This window comes from Chlorocebus sabaeus, chromosome 18 (assembly GCF_047675955.1).
Source record: "Chlorocebus sabaeus isolate Y175 chromosome 18, mChlSab1.0.hap1, whole genome shotgun sequence".
Classification (NCBI taxonomy): Eukaryota; Metazoa; Chordata; class Mammalia; order Primates; family Cercopithecidae; genus Chlorocebus; species Chlorocebus sabaeus.
The window spans coordinates 57,680,578-57,702,144 of record NC_132921.1 but is presented as its reverse complement, the minus strand read 5'-3'; the positions used below and the strand labels follow the sequence as shown (position 1 = coordinate 57,702,144).

The 21,567-nt window shown below is 34.8% G+C and overlaps 1 protein-coding gene across 3 annotated transcripts in view; it reads right to left on the bottom strand.

The window, feature by feature from the left end:
• Nucleotides 1-21,567, bottom strand: part of ZNF521 (zinc finger protein 521) — a 293,530-nt gene that overhangs the window by 129,139 nt on the left and 142,824 nt on the right. For 2 of the 3 annotated variants that reach the window (XM_037982429.2, XM_007974407.3), the window contains one exon: nucleotides 5,737-5,821. In XM_037982429.2, coding sequence (XP_037838357.1) covers nucleotides 5,737-5,821 — 85 coding nt within the window. The remainder of the gene's footprint in view (nucleotides 1-5,736; nucleotides 5,822-21,567) is intronic. The other variant, XM_037982428.2, reaches the window with a different exon arrangement.

The window sequence follows — 21,567 nt, the reverse complement described above, 5'->3', positions numbered from 1 at the left end:
CTGTTTTCAGTTACTGTCTGCAAATTCCCTCTCTGAACAATTTCATACTAAGCAATAACACTTCATTTTACATAAGTTTTATCTGATGTCCCCATACAGAGCTGCCAGCTGTACAGCAAATGTGCGGTTCTCAAACTGAGGCCTACCAGGCCACGGGCTCCATCCTGAGATCGATAAGGCACCTTGCTGTCATTGGCAAGCGTTCCCTGCTATCTCTGTGACCATCACTCCACACTGCACACAACTTAAAATCATCTGATTATTAGAATTTGTGGCCCACACTCCATTTTATCCTTTATTTAATCTATCCCCAGATCACACATTTGTTTAAATGTTTTGGCTGGTTTACAAATCATGCAGCCATCTGCACAGTAGGTGTGACACCATTTTTTAGACAAAAGTTACGTTATAAACAAAGATAAAGTCATTTGAAATGCTTTGGTGTTTGTTATTCTGCCTGGTTCACTTGGACCAACTCTAAGAAATAAATAGAATTATCTGTGTAAATCGATGAACATCTATGAAAAACAACACCCAGCAGAACGCCCAGCTTGCTCCATTACCTACGTTAATATCATGACAGCTGAGGAGAGATGACCTGGCCCACTTCTCATCTCTCCTGTACAGATGGCTATTAAAGAGAAAGTATCCCTTTTGTATGGTCCATGTAGAAACCCTTTATGGGCTTTTCAAATAAGCCAGCATTGCCCACATGAGGGTAGCTTTCTGTTACCATTAAACTGCCCAGATTTCATCTTTTTTAATCCAGCTCTTGATGAAATAAGCCAGTGTTCTATCATATTTAACACCAAATGCTTGTTTCTTAATTCTCTGAATTTTGTAAGCAATCAAATAAAGATGATTTTTAAAAAAAAAGCGTTCAGTCATCTTCTCATTTAGAATGAATGTAAATCAAGAGTCCAAAATATCTCAATGATTTTGAGCTTCTTAGGACAGCATGGAGATTAAAAACACATATGTATACCCACACATATAGGCATTATTGTTGATCCATTTCTATTCATTCTTTTGAAACCAGTCAGTGAAAGTAAGAGTTTAAGGGGCAACGTGGACCTTTCTCTTCCATATATTTGGATATTTTCCCTTAGGACATAAAATCCTAAACTACTATGGACCTCAAAATACTGGTTTTAGTCTTTTCTAAAGCAAGTGCACTCAAGCTGAAATGCTTCAGAGGTGATACTGAATGCCACAAAATGATAATGAAGATTAGTCTCATAGTACACCACCCACTAAAGAAATGAAAGGAAAACAATGCCATTTGTGACCTTGGGCACCAAACAAATTGCAGGATGTATGAATGCCACCTGCCACAGAACAGACTACAATTTCACCACACTGTTAAGAACTGATTTACTCATTCTTGATGCCTTGACATCAGTGATACATATCACGTGTAACACAACACATAGAGTACATATCTTCCCACATATGCTGGAGAAGAGCTTAATCTTTTCCTGGTGTTTTGGAAATCGTGATTATCTATAAAATACTGAGTGTTTATTAGAGATATAAATACAAAGTCAGTATCTTTGCATCAGTGTTTTCCTATTAGCTATCCTTTACAATCCCAAGTTCTAGCTCTGCTTTTCTAAGAGATAAATATACTTGCTTCTTCAAAATGCTTTAACATTACACTTGATCGTATCTAGGACATGTTTATTAGCGACCATTTCTGGATTTTCCTATCTTTAACAAAATGGGGTATTCTGACACTTAGAACAATTTTGCCATTACAACACTGGTCTTTCTAATCAGATGAAAAAAAATAAAATTTATTAAGTAACCATTTCTAAGTATATTATTAAAAATAATCCTTATGTAAAAGGCTTGTACCTAGTCCATTCATTTTCTCCATCCATGAACTTTGAAAGGGAGGGCTGGAAATGGCCATAGCTATATACTGACTACTTGTCCTCCAAAGTCCACAACTATAGTAATCAATTCCAAGGATAATGGTATTTCTCCCCTTTGATCATTCCTTTGTCAAGCTGACTGGCCTTCGATGGTGAGTGTACTGCTGGTTGTCTACCACCAGCCGCTTGCAATTTGCTCACTATGTTTCATGAGACAGTTGTTTGTGGCTGTTTGGAACACATTTGTCTCTTTGGGGATTTATGCGCTAGTTGCAATGCCAACCTCCATAGTGATCGAAATTTCTTTCTAACTAAAATAGATAATTAGAGGCTGGTAATTATTGGTCAAGAATTATCAGAGTGAAAAAATTAAGCTTCTCATAAATAGTTCTTGGCAATGTCATCTCTTTATATTATCTCATGCCTAACAGCCCTTTATTCAGAGCACTTACAAATTTACTCTACGCTGTTGAGCCTCATAATTTTATATGAGGCAATCCCTTTGCTGGGTTAAACACATTTAAATTCTCTTGTTTCATCTCTATTTGCGCTAATCCATACCAAAGAATAATAATAATAACAGACAGCTCAAAGAGGAAAATAACAATAAATATTTACTATGCTGATAGAAAAGAGAAGGGTGAATAGGAAATTAAAGCACCTAATACATCCTGGTATCTTGTTGTATTCTCAGGTCAAAAGCCAACATAAACTATGTGCAAAGAACAAAGGAAGAGAGGAAAAATTTTCTTATTGGCACAGATCTTTAAAGAGGGAAATCTTTTCCCCAGGAAAGCTGTTAAAATGTTTTGTAGCTCTTTTTTTGTGTGTGTAAAGAAGAAAAGAAACCCCTGAATAGTCACTGGTCTGATTTCTTACTGAAACTGTGTCGAAATGTGGTGAAGAGGGAGGTTTTCTTTTTTTCCTTAATAGACATAAGTCAATTCCCTAGTGCATTTTTATCGAGTAATTATTCTCGCAACTCAGACCATGTGTCCACACCTTGCTGCAAAACCGCACTTAAGAAGAGCACCTCCGGTATGTACCTGGTGGAAACACTGATGGTTTCCCTTTCACACATGTCCCTGGCCAACAGCCTGAGACCAGCACATCCAGAAAGATGCGTGGCGGTTGCCTGACACTGAGATTGCACAAAAACATAGGTGCCACAGAAGCAAGTGCAAATGACTTGAGTAAAGAAGGAATTTAAAGTGACACCTCATTGGGTCATCTGTAGGTCTTGTTTTCCATCAGGTGACATAATCCTTCCTCTACATTGATTGAAATGTAAAACAAAATCCGCAAGAACACTACATACCCTCTTAACAAAAGGAGTAAGAGGCTTTTCAGATAGTCTCTAATCCCCCTTCCTCTACTGAATGTCTAGTTGAGATTATTTTTTGATTAGACAAAAAACACACACAGATATACAGCCTAAAAATACCTACCCTCAATGGAGGAATTTTAGCCAACAAAATGCTGCCTGCCTCATTTGAAAGACTAAATAGCACATTAGAATTCTAAAAAGGGGTATCAGCCTTTGTGACGCCCTTCATTTTTGAGTTCTCTCTCTCTAGATCCTAACAGCACAAATAGGGTGGAAGGACTTGGATGCATGGTCAACAGATAAAACAATTAAATGGATGCTACTCATTTATTTAGGCCTCAAGTGCAAGAGAATTACATATTTTTATTATTAAAAATGGCATGAATATTAAATAACTAGACCCTCTGTGCAAAGGAATGGAATGTGCTTCTCTGATGAAAGGTGAATTGTTAAATGCTCAGGTCCCAAGAGGTGAGTGTCTTATTAATCCACTATAAGGTAGAAGGGAAAATGCCTTGGGAAAGCACTAATGATGCAAGGAATATAAAATAAGTACAAACAGGAATGATACAAAGCAATTTAAAAAGAAGACAAAACAAACTGATTAATGTTTATAGGCAAAATGATACTAAAATTGGAAAATCAAAAAGTACTGTTATGCTGAACATTCAAAAGAAATTCTAAATGTGCAAAAGAGTATTAACATTGTGGTGAAAATATATTCAACATATTCATCTGAGTACTGGGACAAATGAATCCAGAAACAAAAATAAGTTTACATTGAATAGAACTAATAAGAAGCATGACCACAAAACTTCACTGAATTTCTCATGAACTGCAAACTGCTAAGAACTGCTTTCATTCAAGCCTATCTAAAAGTGCAGCATGAGGTAGAATCATGAATGACTGCCACCAACACAGTCTACTCAAGAAATAAAGAGATGGGAAATATTAACATTTATCATTTGGCAGGAATTCATTTTTTCTAAGCCACTCCTCTCCTCTAAAAAGCTGTTTTAAAAGTGTACATAAGGTATTTTTCACATTCTCAAACAGAAGGGAATTTCAAGGAAACATCTGAATCTCTCCTACATGTTGCCATTATCTTCTAATCACTCACTAAAGTTGTCAACGCTATTGTCACATTGAAGGATACACTATTTAATATATGTGAAATCACTAATAATATTAATACTTAAATCTGGAAAATGTAGAGATAAATTGATCAATATTTTAGCTGCTATGTATAAGTTCCATTTTGCACAAATAAGCTCTTAGTCATTTATAAGCAACAACCCCCTACCTATCATTTGAAAACCATAAAGCACATCCTATTGAAAAATTATCAATTTTCCAACATGCTTTTGAATTTATCTTCATTAATTTATATATGAAAAATGGAAGTTTTGTTATAGCTTTAATGATCAGAAATGACAGGTGAACAACCTTCCACAAAGCATTCTTAGAATACTTCTAATTAGTATACAATAAAACTTGTTCCTCCCTGAAAACAAGTTCATAGTCTAAAATGTTGAATTTTCTTTCCTGTCTTACAGAGTTTCATCGTAGGAGAGTATGAGGTTAATTTGACTTTTTAAATATTATAATTATTTATGGTATTATGAAATACCATGAAGTGAGTATGAAATAAAAAACTCATAGTATAAAAAACACAAATGAATAACAAAAATAGCATAAAGTAATAGCAATTGTCATTTTACTAGCAGAAAAATGATCTGCTTGATAAAGTTTAATTGGCTGGTAAAACGCTTAGTGTTATTACTAAGTGCTTATCAAATTAAAAGACATAGGCACTAATCCGTGAGGAATTAAGAAATAATGGGACAATATGAATAGGTTAAAAAAATATCCTCTTAGTTTTAGCCCATGTGATACAAGCAAAATCCTAAAAACAATGGCCTGGAGTAACTTCAGAAATCTTTCCCCAAACCGCTTTTATAAAAATCTATGGAAAATTTGGTGGGGAATAAAAAATGATTACTGAATTCTTTACATGATCTTTATGATCATGATTATTTCCAGGCTGTTGAAACCATACATATAAAACTATTTTACGGCTATTTGAATTATTTATGTTTCCCTATCACAAAAACTCACTACTTCAGATTTTGATACAAAGATGCTTAAGCAACACACAGCAGTGCCATTACCATAATAACTTCTGAAATTAAAACCTGTCTAAAACTCTACGGAAAGCTAACATCCAGTTCATTAACCATTCCTGTTAGTTTTCAATAATGCAAAAATGATTAGAAGTTTAATTTGTTAATCACCTGTGTTTTGACTGGCAGTAGATATATAATCCTCTGCAGAAGTCTAAACTAGCCCTTGCAGAAAATAAAATGTGCTAATACCTTATCAGGACTAATAACAGAAATTAAAAAAAAAATCAATCATGCCGAGGAAAACCATTGATGGTTGAACAATTAATTCATCTTTAACTCTGTTTAATGGTGATATACACAAGTAGAAGAAACATCTATCTGTAATAAGGTTTAGAGTGTCACTCACCAATCATGTGATTTGCAACATGAACCTGAATATCCCATTCATTGTAGAAAACCATCTGACACTTGATGCATTGATAGGTCTTCTTCTGAGAAAACAAGTATAAACAGAGTTACTTAGACACATGGACTCCTAATTATTTCTTTGTTTAAAAAACATTTTTTCTGAGATGCTGGTCTTACCTATGTTGCTAAGAAACAAACTAAACTACAGGGCCACTTGGCCCAAGTTCCACGAATTCCTTACTTACACCTTATGGCTTGATCCCAACACCATATTTTCATTTGCAGACATTTAGAAGAAAGAGAAGCACATAATTATGGCATAATATATTTTTAAAGATCCCTAAACTCAAAAACAGAAGGTTTTAAAACCAGAAGTATTACAGAAATACAGTTTTAAAAAACATGAGTATTAAAAAAAAATCTACAGAGTTTCAGAATCCAGTGTCTTTGAAGATCAGGCACAATTTCATTCCGACCAATATAACTAGGGTGTTGCTTCTAGATATCCATAAGTAATATGGCTAATAAGTTAAGATTCACGGATTCCAGCTAAAATATTTAGAGATATAATTTTTAGCTAAAGTCTACAATTTAAATGATGTTTTAGAAGTTGCTAAGTATTAGCATTTAAATATGTACTTCACCATATAAAGAAATAATATCATAATGAACATTCTAACACTATTTTATCATTTTACACAACAGTCCTGTGAAGTAGATAGAGCAAGATTTTTATTACAATTCTTATAGCATAAATGAAGAAACTGAGGTCCAGAGAAATAGAAAGATTTGCCTGATATCACGGTGCCGTACAGCTGGGAAGAGAAATACGTTCTTTTGATTCTAAATGCTGGTAGGCTCTCTGATTTCTGAATCATAAAGCAGCCATTATAATTTTACATCTTTATTACTGAGTCCCAGTACCCATTAGATGAACTCAATAAATAGAGTATTAGTTGTGTTTTCCAGAGCACATACTTACATAACTTCCTTTTTGATGAATCTTAATATTTGTAATTAAAAACCATGTTGGAAGACAAAATAAACCATTATGAAAATAATCCATTTTTAAAATTTCCCAAACATGAGAAAATTACATTTGTAAAATCACATAAATGACATTTTCTTACAAGCATTTTTTACAGAATTATCGTTTCATTTGAAGTCATATAAAATTGTCTTACAAGTGACATTAATAACGAAATACCAGCCTGTAAATTACAATCAATTTGAAGGAACTGAAGTTCTTTGGAACTTAACAAAATCAAAGTTAAGCACGAACATTTAGCATAATTCATTTGAGATTTAAAATTTAAATGCCATTAATATAATTTTTTCCTAATTATTGTAATTTAACATAATATTTTCTTCTGCAACAGTGAACAATATTCTTTGTAAACCATGCAAGTATAGGCATATTTCCACTGGAGGCTGTCTAAATTATCTGACGGTCTTTGTACATTAGGCATATTGCGAACTATGTGCTGAATCTAAATCTAACACGGACTTCAAACACCCTGACAATCACCAAGGAAGATTTACTACACTGAGCTGTTTACAAGATGCTTTTGATGGTGACATATAGAGCAACATGTGTTACGTAAACAACATCTATCCCTTTTTTAACAATATTTCCCTTTAGAACTAGTTAGAAAATATTTCTTACTCCCTGATGACCTACATTATATATTGTTTATTAGCATACTTCTAGCATTATTCCTGATATGTGACCTTGCTGAAAAACAAAGAAACATAAACTTAATGGCTAGTCTTTTCTCTTGTTAGCACAGTAAAACATGCAATATGTCGAAAACTGTCTCCAAAAATGATGACTGATGAATATGTTGGCAGAATATACTAGGGCTTTTTTTTCCTAGTCTAATAATAAAGAATAAAACCATTTGAAAAGCCAAAATAATAAAATGCCAGCACTTACTACTGTCTTCAAAATGAACTGACACATGTAAGTTTTCTTTTATCATCGAATGAAAATGCTTTTGCCACTACTGATAATTCAAACATTAATTCTCTCCACTCATAAAACAGTGTCTAAAATGCTAGGTTATATATTTTTATTTAAAAAGCCATATTCTTATCTATAAGCTCCTAAATTTACGGCTAGATAAGAATTTACTGTGATCAAAAACAATGAACCGTGATTTTAAAATACTGAAGCTTGAACTCTACTTCACCATATTTTTCACATTTCCCAAATACAAAGCCATGATATGCAAATTGGTATGTGTTAAGGGTTTTCTTTTTAAAGGCAGGATATAAAATTCATTTTTACCCTCAGTTTTTAAAACGGTGATGTTAAATGACCTTTAAAGCATCTTTCATTATAACTATAGATTCTTTGCAAAATATTGGAGAGATCCCTGCACACCTGTACACCATCTTTAAGTAAAGGGATTATAACCTCTGAACAGTGTCAGCCTTGGGGAACTCATTCCCTTGGAGGTAAATTTATTCCACCTCTGTATGGCTAAAATTATGAGAGAATTCTTCCTAATTCTAGATCCAAATCTGCTTTTTCTGCCACTTTCACCCATTGGCCCTAACTCTAAGCTCTGGTACTACACAAAGAAGAGGTTGAATCCATTGTCTAACATGACAATTACATTAGCCCCTTTTCAGACTGAACATAGGGGCACAATGTAAGAAACGAATTACCTCCCATCCTGGTTACCTATCTCCAGGTCAATGTTTTAAGAAATAGAACCCCAAATGAAGCTTGATATTCCAGGTATGATCTGACCCTTGCAGAATACATGAGGATTGTCACCTCCCTTAGGACAATTACTTACATTTATATAAAAGACAACAAAAAAAGTCAAGTGAGATAATTTCTTTTAAAAGCAGATAAAAGTAGAAACAGAACTTCCATTGTTTGGGCCCCAGATTGGCCTTTATCAACGCTTAAGTTGTCAATTTACTTGAAATGCTAATTTAGTACATTTTTAAAGAGACTTTTTTTTTCATTAGCCTTTTTAAATGTGCTACTTGGGAGTGGGATTGTCATTTCCTGATTGTTCTCTTTTGTTTTCTGATACTGATAGATGTAATTATCAAGGATACAACTTTTTCCTAGCACCTCATTATTTTTGATTGATTTTGAGAACAATTTAAATGTGCCTTTTTGACATTCTTGTTTTCAGTTACACTCTGGGTAAGGTACTCAGAGACTTTTTAAAAAGAACATCTCATAAATTAAAAAAAAATGATTAGAGATGCTTAATAATATAGTTTTAAAAAATTATTCTGATTAACCCTATTATCCTCCATTCCATCCATTAGGACTCAGACTTCACATTCAGTCTTACCAAATTTTAAAAAGTAATTTAAAATAATAATTATTAAAACTTATACTTTGTAGAAATCAAACTGCTTTGATTTCTTTTACCAAAATACTGAATGGATTTTTTAAAAATCAGTGCATAGTAATCCTCTAAAACAGAAATGAAAAAAAATTAAGTTGTTACCGTGGGAGGTGACTATTACATCAATTTCTTTTTCTGAAAATTGGCAATGAAAGGGTCAGAAGCACCTTGCTTTTTTAGGAGGAAGTGTAGGTCGTGCCTATTTGATGAGTGAAAGCTTTTCTTTATAGAAGAATGACAGCAGAAGGGATGACAAAATTAGATATTCACCATTTTGCAATGCCAAATAACATGGTTCAGGATAATCACTAACGGATGCTGAAACTAGTGGAAGACAAGTTATTCTGAGATACTCAAATTTCATCCTTTGATCATTGCAAAGCGAACTATATATCTTTACAATAAATTTAGCTAATGGTAATTACTCTAACCAGACTATTTAGCTTAATACCATTAAGAATGGAAATGGCATGACATTGTGTGCCTCTCAATGAATTGCAATATGAAGTATACATCACCAATATAGTATCTTATCTAAAATGTGTACTTGAATATAATTAAGTCTTTAGACCTAACAATCCAGTTTTCAGTAAATACAGGGATAGGGGAACAAATATTACTATGAGAAAAAAATGCAAATCTAGAATATTCTTTCAGAGAAATGGCCTGTTGTCTTCAAAAAGGGGAACAACTATTACTATGAGGGAGAAAAAACCCCGTCAAATCCAGAATATTCTTCAAAAGAAATGGCCTATTGTCATGGGGAAAAAAAGTGAAGAGATGAAAGAGACTGAAAAAGACTTGAGTAAATGTAATGTGTGGGTCCTGATTTGGGGGGAGGGGGCTGAAACAGCTCTAAGAAGGCTTTTGAGGCAATTGAGAATAATTTAGATATCAATCTGACTATTAGCTGATTATTAGATGCTATCAGGACATTACTGTTACCTTTTTTAGATGTGATAATGGTATTGGGGTCATGTGGGTAAACATTCTTTTTGGTAGGAGATGCATACTGAGTATTTAGGGATGAAATATTTGCAATTTACTTTCAAAAGTTTCAGGAAAAAACATACATAGTCATATATAAGTAAATGGCTACATATTAACTATCATAAACTCTAGTTGTATACGTGAACATTTTCATAATAAAAACTGGAAAAAATGAATAGAATAATTCATAACATGTGGTTTTTAGAAGTTCAGCTTAACCCCTGATTCACCTCCGCTATTCACTTTAGACTCCCATACTTGATATGCACCAAAACTAATTTGCACTTAGTTGTTTTAAGTAGCTTTGCAAACATTTTGGTATTTGTTTGTGAAGTTCTTTCTCCTTTTTTTTTTTTTTTTTTTACATAAATCTAATGTATAAACTCTAAGAAGTCAGGAACCATAGCTCACATTCATTTGTACAATAAAATAATAATTTAATAAACTATTTCATACTTTAGTAAAGAACTTGTACGCAAAAAAAAAAAAAAAAAAAAAAAAATCCCTTGAAACAGTCCTGTAAGAGCAGATAAAGGAGGGATTATTATCCTCATTTATAGATTAATTAAGTGACTTGGTTAAAGTCATACAGGTATAACCAAGCCAGGATTTTACTGTCTTTCACACACTGGATTTTAACACAGTTTATATTCTGATCACTTGCAGGTAAATTTACAATTAACTTTTAGGTGCATTTCAAAAGGAGGCTTTCCATATAATTAAGTAGTGCTTTGGTCTTTGACAATGCCAGGAATGGTAGGAAAAGTAACTTATGAGAGTGAAGGAACTGTCTGTAGCTAAGTTAGCCTTAGGCTCCCAGTCCCAGACTCTTGACTAAGATTCATAGGATAGAATTGGCTCTTAATTCCCTAAGTCTATTTCAATATTTTCCCTTTGTCATCAATGTTCTGCAGTTTTCTTCTTTTTGCCATGTTTTAAACTGTACATTTAAGTGTATTTGTCTTGCTCAATACAAACATAATAATTTCAATTTGAGATCTCATGTATGTCCTCAATTCTTAAAATTTTCAGTGATTAAAATCACTGTTATTAAGTCTATTTATGACACTCTCCATTCACTTCCATCAGAATCCTTATTAGACATAGATTAGAGCCTCTCAGTCTATCCCCCATGTATTTTAACTGTCCTTTCATTCATATTTTAAGAATCTATTTGTCTTCTTATGTCCTACTCTAGATCACTTCTCTGTACTCTTAAAAAACACTGATTCTCTCTTCACAGCTGACCAATCTAGAGTTTATCCTATTTAGCAAAGCTTTTATTTAAAATGACTATTTTTCATTTCCAACATTTCTAGTTTTAAACATTCAAATGCTTTTGTTTTACTTCTGCTTGGATTTGCTTCAAAATTTGTCACTCTTTTCAGTGGAAATCATACCCTCATTGATCTTTCTGAGCTTCTAAACATACTTATTTCAAAGTCTTTGTCAGACTGTTCAAAATAATTAGTTTCTTCTTTTTTTCTGCTTTACTAGTGTTTGATTCATTCATATACTTTGGAATCTTGGTTGAAAGCCCATTTTAGTGATTTTTTTTACTATGTGCTAATTTCTTCCTTTCCAGTAGTTTCACCATCGGTTCTACTGGGGCATCCCAGGCTACTGTACCAGAGCTGGGTCTCGGAGGAGCATTTCCTGCCTATCTGCTGTGCTGCAGGGATAGAAAGACATTGCAAGGTAAATCACAGAGGCAACACATGGGTAATTCAGTCTTATGTCACAAAACTGTGTCTTTCTTCCTACTCCTTCAATCCTCCAGGTAAAAATCCTAGTTCCTGGTAGTGGTCAACAGAATTACATTTTCCCAGTCTCTTGCTGTGAACAAGAAAGTTTCACCCAGGCCCTGCTTCAAATAGTGGGTATGGATTTGTCCCACAGGGATTAAACCCTAATTACCACTTTCTATTTTTGGAAAATGTTCAGCAAACCCCTGGCTTTAGCCTTAATAACCATGTGGTTTTCTTACTTGGTTTCTAGATCTCAAAGATGAAGAACTGTTTTGGACTTGACTAAGTCCATTTGTTTTTCTGTCGTTATATTTATCTATCATTGCTGTATGTTTGGAACATCAAAGCCAAAGTTACAGAGCCATTTTTCCAGGATGTCCCATAGCTCTCAGCTCCCTCTATTTCAAGGCTTTTAAGGAAGGACCAGTGTCAGATTTGGTCACAACCTGAAATCAGGATATTGTACAATGATGCTATAAAGTATTCATTCCAAATATATCCAGTAGTCTTAGTAGGAAAGAATCTTTAGATTTTCTTTCTGTAATACTAACTTGTCGTATAGTTAGTTGTGTAACACATCATTAAATGACCCTGAGTTTCCTTCTCTGCAAATGAAAAAATAATAAAACCTACATCTTAGAGTTGATATGAAAAGTAAATGAGAATTATAGAAAAATGTTTGGTACCATGCCTACCACGTAGCATACCTGCACTAAACAGTAATTCTTAATGCTTACTTATTTATTAAAGGTACTATTTACTGTCCATATTACTCTTTCACAGGTTATTATGGTGATGGAATAAAATATGATATAAACTGTTATCAAAGGTGAGTAGTTTTCACCCTTCTAAGTGGACTTTGGAACCACATTAAAATTTCTTTCAACTCAAATCCACTAATTTAAATTTCATGACAATTAACAAGGGTTAAACAAATGTTTATTAAATAAAGCTTTAAAAATTAGTTGGCCCTCCATATTTGAGGATTTTGCATCTATAATCAACCTCTAGTTGAAAATTTAAAAAAAATAAAAAATAATACAATACCATAAGAATAATCAAATAAAAAACCAATACATTATGACAGCTGTTTACATAGCACTTGTATTCAGTATCACAAGTAATTTAGAGATCATTTAAAGTATATGGGAGCCTGTACATGTTTTTATAAGGGACTTGAGCATCCGCAGAGCATCATGGAACCAATCCCTCATGGATACCAAGAGACAACTAATAACACAAAGAAAATCACAAGTTGGTGACAAAGTTGGGTGAATGGGAAGGGAGAAGCAGTAAGAACGTGTAAAAAGGTTTATGCTAGCTGGGAGGAAAAAGTTGTTTTCAAGGACTATAGCAATATATATTATCATTCCAAGAATGAATATATTAATTACAAACGCAATATATATTTAAGAGCAGTAGCACCAGTATTTTGTTGGCAGACAAATGGTTACTAAACAGGAGTCAAAGTAATAAGCCAGCAGCTTTCTACAAATGCTCAATAACTCAGACATTCTACTAATTTAGCCTAGTCATTTTCTAAGTAATTCTGAATTTGTATGAAAATAAGTCACCGAAGAAAGAAAAAATGGTTATTGAAATGTAATGAAAGCCACTAATGATGAAAAGCCCAAATAATTCACTGAAAAACAAATGTATCAATATTCTAATTTGTATTCTTGTGACAGTTAAAAGGATACTATTGTCTTATAGTGGTGATTAATGTCCTGAGATAAAATCCCTGTAACACTTTACATCATGCCTGGCACATGGCAACACCTCAACAACCAAGAGATATTAACCGTGATCCCTAAACTCAAGGCATTACAATATAATTAGGGAAATAAAACACACAAACATTAAACTGTTTTAAGTATTTTGCCTAAATGACATGGCAAAGCAGTTCAGGACCAAGTGCCTACTTTGGTGTATTGCAAAGAGAAGACAGAACATGTCAAAGAGTGACAGATTAATACGGTCTGGAAGAGTTAGAAAAACCCCCCTGGGAAGAGATAGGACTTGATCTAAGTTCTAAAATGGGAATACTTTTCTTGAGTTTGAAACTGTTACAGGGCCTGGTATGGTGGCTCATACCTATAACCCCAGCATTTTGGGAGGCAGAAGTGAGAGGATCGCTTGAGTCCAGGAATTCAAGACTAGTCGGGGCAAGGTAGCACGACCCTATCTCCACAAAAAAATTAAAAAATTAGTCAGGTGTGCTGGCTTGTGCCTGCATTTCTAGCTACTTGGGAGACTGAGTCAGGAGGATCACTTGAGCCCAGGAGTCTGAGGCTGCAGCGAGCTGCGACCATGCCACCGCACTCCAGCCTGGGGGACAGACTGAGTGAGACCCCATGTATTATATGCCAGCCAAGTTGCTCACAGTTCGTGAGGAATAAGGAAGACAATTCAGAATAGAGTCAGGGTTAAAGAAGATTGCTTCCGGCCAACTGACTAGACAAGAAAAGGAAGAGAAAAGAAAAAACCTATAGATACTTGTTTTAAATGATTGAGTTGCAATTTTTATAGTACCAGGGAGAAAAAATATTTAAGTCTATTAAATATATTTATTGATACATCCAAAGCTCATGTTGCATTGTGATTCCCAATGCTGAAAGTGGCCCTTGGTGGGAGGTATTTGGGTCATGGAGGTGGATCTCTCAAAGCTTGCTGCTGTCTCTATGACAGTGAGTTCTCATGAAATCTGGTTACTTTAAAGTGTGTGGCACCTCCCCGTCACTCTCTCTTGCTCCTGTTCTTCCCGTGGGAGATGCTTGCTCCTGCTTTCCTTCCTGCAAGAGTAAAAGCTCCATGAGGCTTCCCAAGAAGTGGAGCAGGTGCTAGTGCTGCAGAAGTATAAGCCAATTAAACCACTGTCTTTATAAATTACCCAGTCTCAAGTATTTCTTTATAGCAATGTGAGAATGATCTAATACATTTGTTTTTACAAATAAAACCCTAAGCTCCATGAAGATATAAATTTAAGCTACTACTATGTTTATAATCGAGTAATAAAGTTAAGCCATTTTTAAAATGTTTTATTGAATTCTCTTTAAATATTAGATAAAATAGTATTAAAATATTTTATTTTCAAAGGTATATCCAATAGTCAAAAACCAGGAAATAATTGAGTGGAGTCTTTCAGAAAAATCTGACAAGTATGCACTAAAAACAAAACTCAGTGTTAAAGATGGAGTAATTTCCCTGGGTCATACCTAACACATCTCATGGAAGGAATTTACTACCTTGAAGTTTGTGAATAAAGGGTTATTTTATTTCTAAGAATAAAGTTTACTTTAAGTTTAAAATTAATAAAGAACAAATAATTTTTGAGTTCAAAATTGTCTCCTAACAAATTTTCTTCAAAATTTGTCTTTCTACACATTTGAACTCATTGATGTCTCACATTAAACACTGAAAAAAACTATGCCCAAGTTTCCCATGGAGAGAGATGCTTGATTAGACTTACTCTCCTCATTCACATTTTGGAGTCTCTTCCAAGGGACCAACTCATGTCCCTCCGTACACAGTCCACTGAGACCTTCCAGATAATGTATCTTCATCTAGATCATCTCATTTAATGTTATGGGTTCAGTTGCTGTTTATTTCTACACCATAAAAAAATCTACCTGAATAAAATCTCCCATAGTGTTGTCCACAGAGCAGGCAGTCAATACACTTTGTTTACTGACTGTTGAATGGACAATCTAATGAGTCATTCTACATCCATCACCTCATTCATAAGGTACTACCTAAGATTGGTCTATTTCTGCTTGCAAAACTGCCTACTACCTTACACAGCACCAGAAGTCAGTGAATTGGAAGATGATGAATAATATACTAAATTGATGCTGTAGTGAAGGTTTAAAAAAAAAAAAAAAAAAAAAAAAAAAAAGTCACCAGAGCACATGCTAATTATTTTTGAGCTAGGAAAAGGAATTTGTCTCTTGTTACTCATGGCTATACTATTTTGTTAGTTCCTATGTGAAGAGGTTTATAATTCATAGTAAATTCTAGTTAATTTCTTACAGTGACTGTTTTATAAACGTTCATATCATTCAAGAAAGGTAAGCAGTTGAAGGTGGGAAAATATGGGTTTAAATAATCACTCTTTTAGAAACAAACCTCAGAAGGAAAAGATAAGTTAAAATTGGGGGTTACACAAAATTAGGGCCTATTTTCCTCATCAATTATTCTGATCATGTGATTGTTTTCATTAAAAAGTATTGAAACTTCCTTCCGTTTCACTGTTACCAAAATAAGGAGCTATGGCTGGTAGATATCAAGGATGGACAGCTGGAGAGGTGAAGGAGTGGTGACAACACATAAGCACACTGCATCACCATCAGATCACATCACATGCCCAGGGAGACCCCATCCAGATTGGTAGTATGACTTACAATCCCACCATAAACTAGGAAAAAGAAATTACTAGGCAGAACAAAGTATTTTAGAATCCATTAAGAAATACTTTCCTAAGTATACAGTTTCGGTCCTAAAACAAATTAGATTGGTTCATTAACTCTTTATGAGTATTTGGTATCATTTAATACAAAGTCATCATAAATTTCAAAAGGATAAAACAGACAAACCTTTTATCTCATTTAAAAAATTCTCTTATAATTCGTTTACAAGTTGTATCAGAATTATTTCAATAAAACTAATTCTAAATGGCTATAAGCTCTTTAAGGCTACATAGAAGGCTCTTTGCTATTCATTTGTTTGTTTGTTTGTTTTTTGTTTTTTTTTGAGACAGAGTCTCGCTCCGTCACCCAGGCTGGAGTGCAATGGCATGATCTCGGCTCACTGCAACCTCCGCCTCCTGGGCTTAAACATGTCTCCTGCCTCAGCCTCCAAAGTAGCTAAGACTACACGCAGGAACTACCACGCCTGGCTAATTTTTTTTTTTTGTATTTTTAGTAGAGATGGGGTTTCGCTACGTTGGCCAGGCTAATCTCGAACTCCTGGCCTCAAGCGATCCGCCCACCTCGGCCTCTCAAAGGGCTGGGATTACAGGCGTGAGCCAGAGCCACAGCGCCCAGCCCATTTTGTATCTACTCCAATACATAATTAGTTACACATAACAAATTAATACGTGAATGACTCATACCTGTTCACTGTGCAATAAAAATCTCTGCTTCCTTCTACTTCTCTTTAGATGAAGGCTTCTGTGGAATCCTAGTCATTCTCTTTTGTTTATCTCTCTAATGTATCCTTCCAGCTAGCCTTCTGTCAAAGAAATACTTTGTGTTCTGGTGGTTTCTGTCTTACCTACAAAATGTAGTTTTTCTTATACTAGATCATTTCATTTACTCATGTATGTGCCCAAATTACCTTTGTCCTTTATAACTCTTATGTCCACTGAGATATTTTAATGCATGTCCCTCTTCTCTTAGCAGTTCTTACTTTGTTTCTCTCTTTCTCCATATTCTCATTCTGGGTTTGCCTTTTCTTATCCATTCCTTCCACTTGAACAGCTTTCCTACTGAGGCATGTCAGACCACCCTTCTCTTCTCCTTCAAATTACTTCTAAAACCCACCTGCTTCAAAAAGCTTGCTAGCAATGACACCCACACAATGCCGTGGGTGCTGGCTTATTATTCCTGTTGTTTGTACTCTTAGTAAATTTTTTAGGACAGAGGTGTGTTTCTTTCATGTTACCTATTCTAGAACATGCTGTGCAATTACAATGTATACAAATGTGCAAATGATAGGGTTCTTTTAACCCCTGATTTAACTAAAATTATCTAGATTTTTCAAAATCTTCCCATTATCACGAAAATATCTTCTTGAAAAATAGGAAAAAATGCCCCCATATTCTTTGCATTTCCAAAGGTAACAGGCAAGCTTATATAGAGTATTGTGGAGTTTTAGGATTGAAAGGGACAAGTAAGTTCATCTATTTCAAATTTCCTCACAGACAATGAAACTGAAATCCAGAGAGATGGAGTGACCTTGCCCATGACTCAGAGAAAGTGACCAACCTATCAAGCCTAGGACCCCAGACTGCTATGAACACATCCACATGTACATGGTGTGGCCGCTCATTGAACAAAAGGAGCTGCTATGGCCACCTTGGCTACCTGTGATGCTTACAACTCATCGGGGCTCCTCGGGGCACAGGACTCCAGGACCAACTCTCCAGTACCGCCTCTCCATTGCCAGTTCTTGCTACCAAGTGCTGCCTTCTTGGAGGGTTTTCATTTCCCAGTTTACGCTTTCAGCATAGAAGGTGCTATATTATATTCAAAGGTTTTCTGTCACTTAAGTAGTAAAGTCTTAGATTTCTCTTTAGCTCTCACACCCAGCACACTGCCTGACAGAGAGCATTTGTGAAAGGGTGCATAACTACACAGAAATGAAGTGATGTGCGCTTTTTATATGTACACCTAAAAGTAAACACTGTCAGAATATCATGATGGAGGGAACCAGATTGTTGTCATCAAACACACCTAGATTCTGCATCATACAACCAGGTATGACCTCCTAGTCCCCCTTCAGATTATCCCAGAAAGATTAAACTGCAGCACTGAATAAGTTCTGTATAATCATTACTGATAATATATCGTATAAAGTTAGAAATTCTCCAAATAAAAAAGTCTAAGAATATAATCTAGAAAAATATGGGGCCCTTTCCCAACCAGACTTCTGCTCCTTGAGAACATTCTACCACAGTATATAGTATGAAAGGTGAGAAATGTTAAGAAAAAGATAATATCAGCCAGGCTTGGTGGCTCAATCCTGTAATCCCAGCACTTTGGGAGGCTGAGGTGGGTAGATCACGAGGTCAGGAGATTGAGACCATCCTGGCTAACACGGTGAAACCCCGTTTCTACTAAAAATACAAAAAATTAGCTGGGCATGGTGGCGGGTGCCTGTAGTCCCAGCTACTGGGGAGGCTGAGGCAGGAGAATGGTGTGAACCCGGGAGGCGGAGCTTGCAGTGAGCTGAGATCATGCCACTGCACTCCAGCCTGGGGCAACAGAGCGAGACTCTGTCTCAAAAAAAAAAAAAACAAAAAAAAAAAAAAAGAAAAAGAAAAAAGAAAAGAAAAGGATAATATCAAATTTGACATCTTGTAAGGCAATTTTCTTTGGAAATCCAGGTGACAAATCAGTCATTCTATTAAAAGACATGCTGGAATATCATTGTTGAATAGCCTTATTAGACATTTAAGCATATTCCTACCTCTAATCCTGCCAGCTCTTCACAGTCTTATGTATATAGGAGTCACTATTTGAAGATATATTTGCTTTTTATAGGTTTAATTCTTTACTGAGAGAAACATGAAGCAACAGCTATGTCTGCCTTTTGTGTCCAACATCTATGAAAAATGCTTGCCACACATTTGAAACTCAATTGTTGAATGAATGAATGAATGAACTAGACTCAATCTAAACAGCATTTTAAATTTGGTATAACAAAATAATATCAATCTAGACACAATTATGCTGCTAAAAGAATCTGTTTCCATCAAAACTATTTTAATTTTCCAGTCCTAGTAAGTACAGATTTTAAACTCAGGGGGTTTCCTGCCAGTTTTTCAGCCACCTTATCTGGTCATTTAGTTTTCCTTCCCTCCCTCCCTTAAACCTACCTTTCTTTTTTCCTTTTTTCTGTTCCTCCTTTTACTTTCTCTTCCTTTTTTGAAGAAAAAAAAGACCTTCATCAAACGAGGTCACTGCTTATAATTATTGATTTCTAGATATTTATCAATAGCTTTTTCAATATGATTTTGTTATAGCAAATGTAAAACATTTCAAACCAACTTGTTATACTGTTTAGATTGAGTTTAGTTCATGCATTCATTTATTCCCCAAACCCACCTCAGCCTCCTGAGTAGCTGAACTACTGGCATATGCCACATACCACTGAACCCACTAAATTTCTTTAAATTTTCAGTAGAGATGAGGTCTTGCTATGTTGCTTGGACTGTATCAATAGCTTTTAATACAGCTCATTTTTGCTTCCTTACAGCCTAAGCCAAACTTAAAAGTAAAATTCTGAAGATAAACCTTAGATATATCTTAAAATGAATATGTTAACATCAGGCTTTGTCAAGTTAGATTTAACAACGCCACTTCGACTTCTAAATCATGGTGTATCTTTGCATTGAAATATCTCTCAACTGTTTACTTATTAGTAATTTTTAAAATATTAAGTTTCTATTTTTCTTTATTTATTTATTTATTTTATTTTTTTTGAGACGGCGTCTTGCTCTGTCACCCAGGCTGGAGTGCAGTGGCGTGACCTTGGCTCACTGCAACCTCCGTCCCCTGGGTTCAAGCGATTCTTCTGCCTCAGCCTCCTGAGTAGCTGGGACTACAGGCACGCACCACCACGCCTGGTTAATTTTCGTATTTTTAGTAGAGACACGGATGGTTTCACCACATTGGCCAGGCTAGTCTCCAACTCCTGACCTCATGATCTACCCACCTCAGCCTCCCAATGTGCTGGGATTACAGGCATGAGCCACTGCACCGCGCCCGGGCAAGAGGTTATACATCTAAATTACAAATCATAGCCAAAAAGAGGGACAATTTTTACTTGGTTTTCCCCCCAGTATGTAAATACTGTGTATGTGATTCATACAGGATATCGTCAGTGGATTTTAGGCAAGTAATAGCCCTTTCCAATTAACTGCTTCTCAAACTACTCATTTGTTTCCTAGGATTAGAGGGTGGAAATCCTTATTTTGGTATTCACTTACTAAACCTTTCATGCCCAATTTTTACTTGACTTAAATGTTATTTCTCCAAGATTTTAACTCCTTTGCAATCCAATACTACTATGGAGTATTTTTCCTTTCTTAACTGTGATTACATCTGTCACCTATATGCTCATTTATTTACATGCGTTTCTGCCTTTTATATGTATTGTTTTCTGACACTATCTCTGACCTCAAATAAAGTAACATTTTATTTCTGTGGTCTTTACATTCCTTTTGCTCCTTGATTTTCTTTGCTTCTAAGTTTGATTTTAAGACTAAATTATGTTTTTTCTACTTCATCAACTTTGTGGAAATATGATTCCTTATTTAGATGCACTTTGACTGAATAAGCCATAATCCTACCATTAGATGAAATAATTCTACATTATAATAACAAATTAATTGAAAAACATTATATAAATAAATGATATCTGTACATACATACATACATACATAATAGGGATATGTGTAGATTACATACTATATAAATGATTTATCACATATGACATTGGTAGTGTGCTTCATGTTTAGCAACAACTTTCATAGACTATACCATCTGCTTTTCATGATACCTCAAAAAGAGGGTATAGTATATTGAATGCCCATTTTAGCAACGAGGAAACTGAAGCTTAGGAAGGACTGGGTGAGATCACATAGATGACTCTGTCAACTGTTACATGAACTCATTTTTTTTTTCCTAAGGACGATCTTCCCTTCTACTATGCTATGCTGCATCTACTTAAACTCCCCATGCCCATAGCAGCAATCTCCCTATAACAAAAAATTTACAGACTCAGTTAAAGGCTTGCTTATGTAATACAATGTTTAATTCAACAAAATAAATTACTTGCCTTGATATGGGGATTTTTATAGAACTTCACCTGCCACTCAATCTCTTTATGACATGAAGTGCATAGTGTATCACATACTTACGAGGTGTCTAATAGTCTATTCATGTGTGGCTCTAAGAACCTGTACCATTATTTAGTTTTTAGATAAAT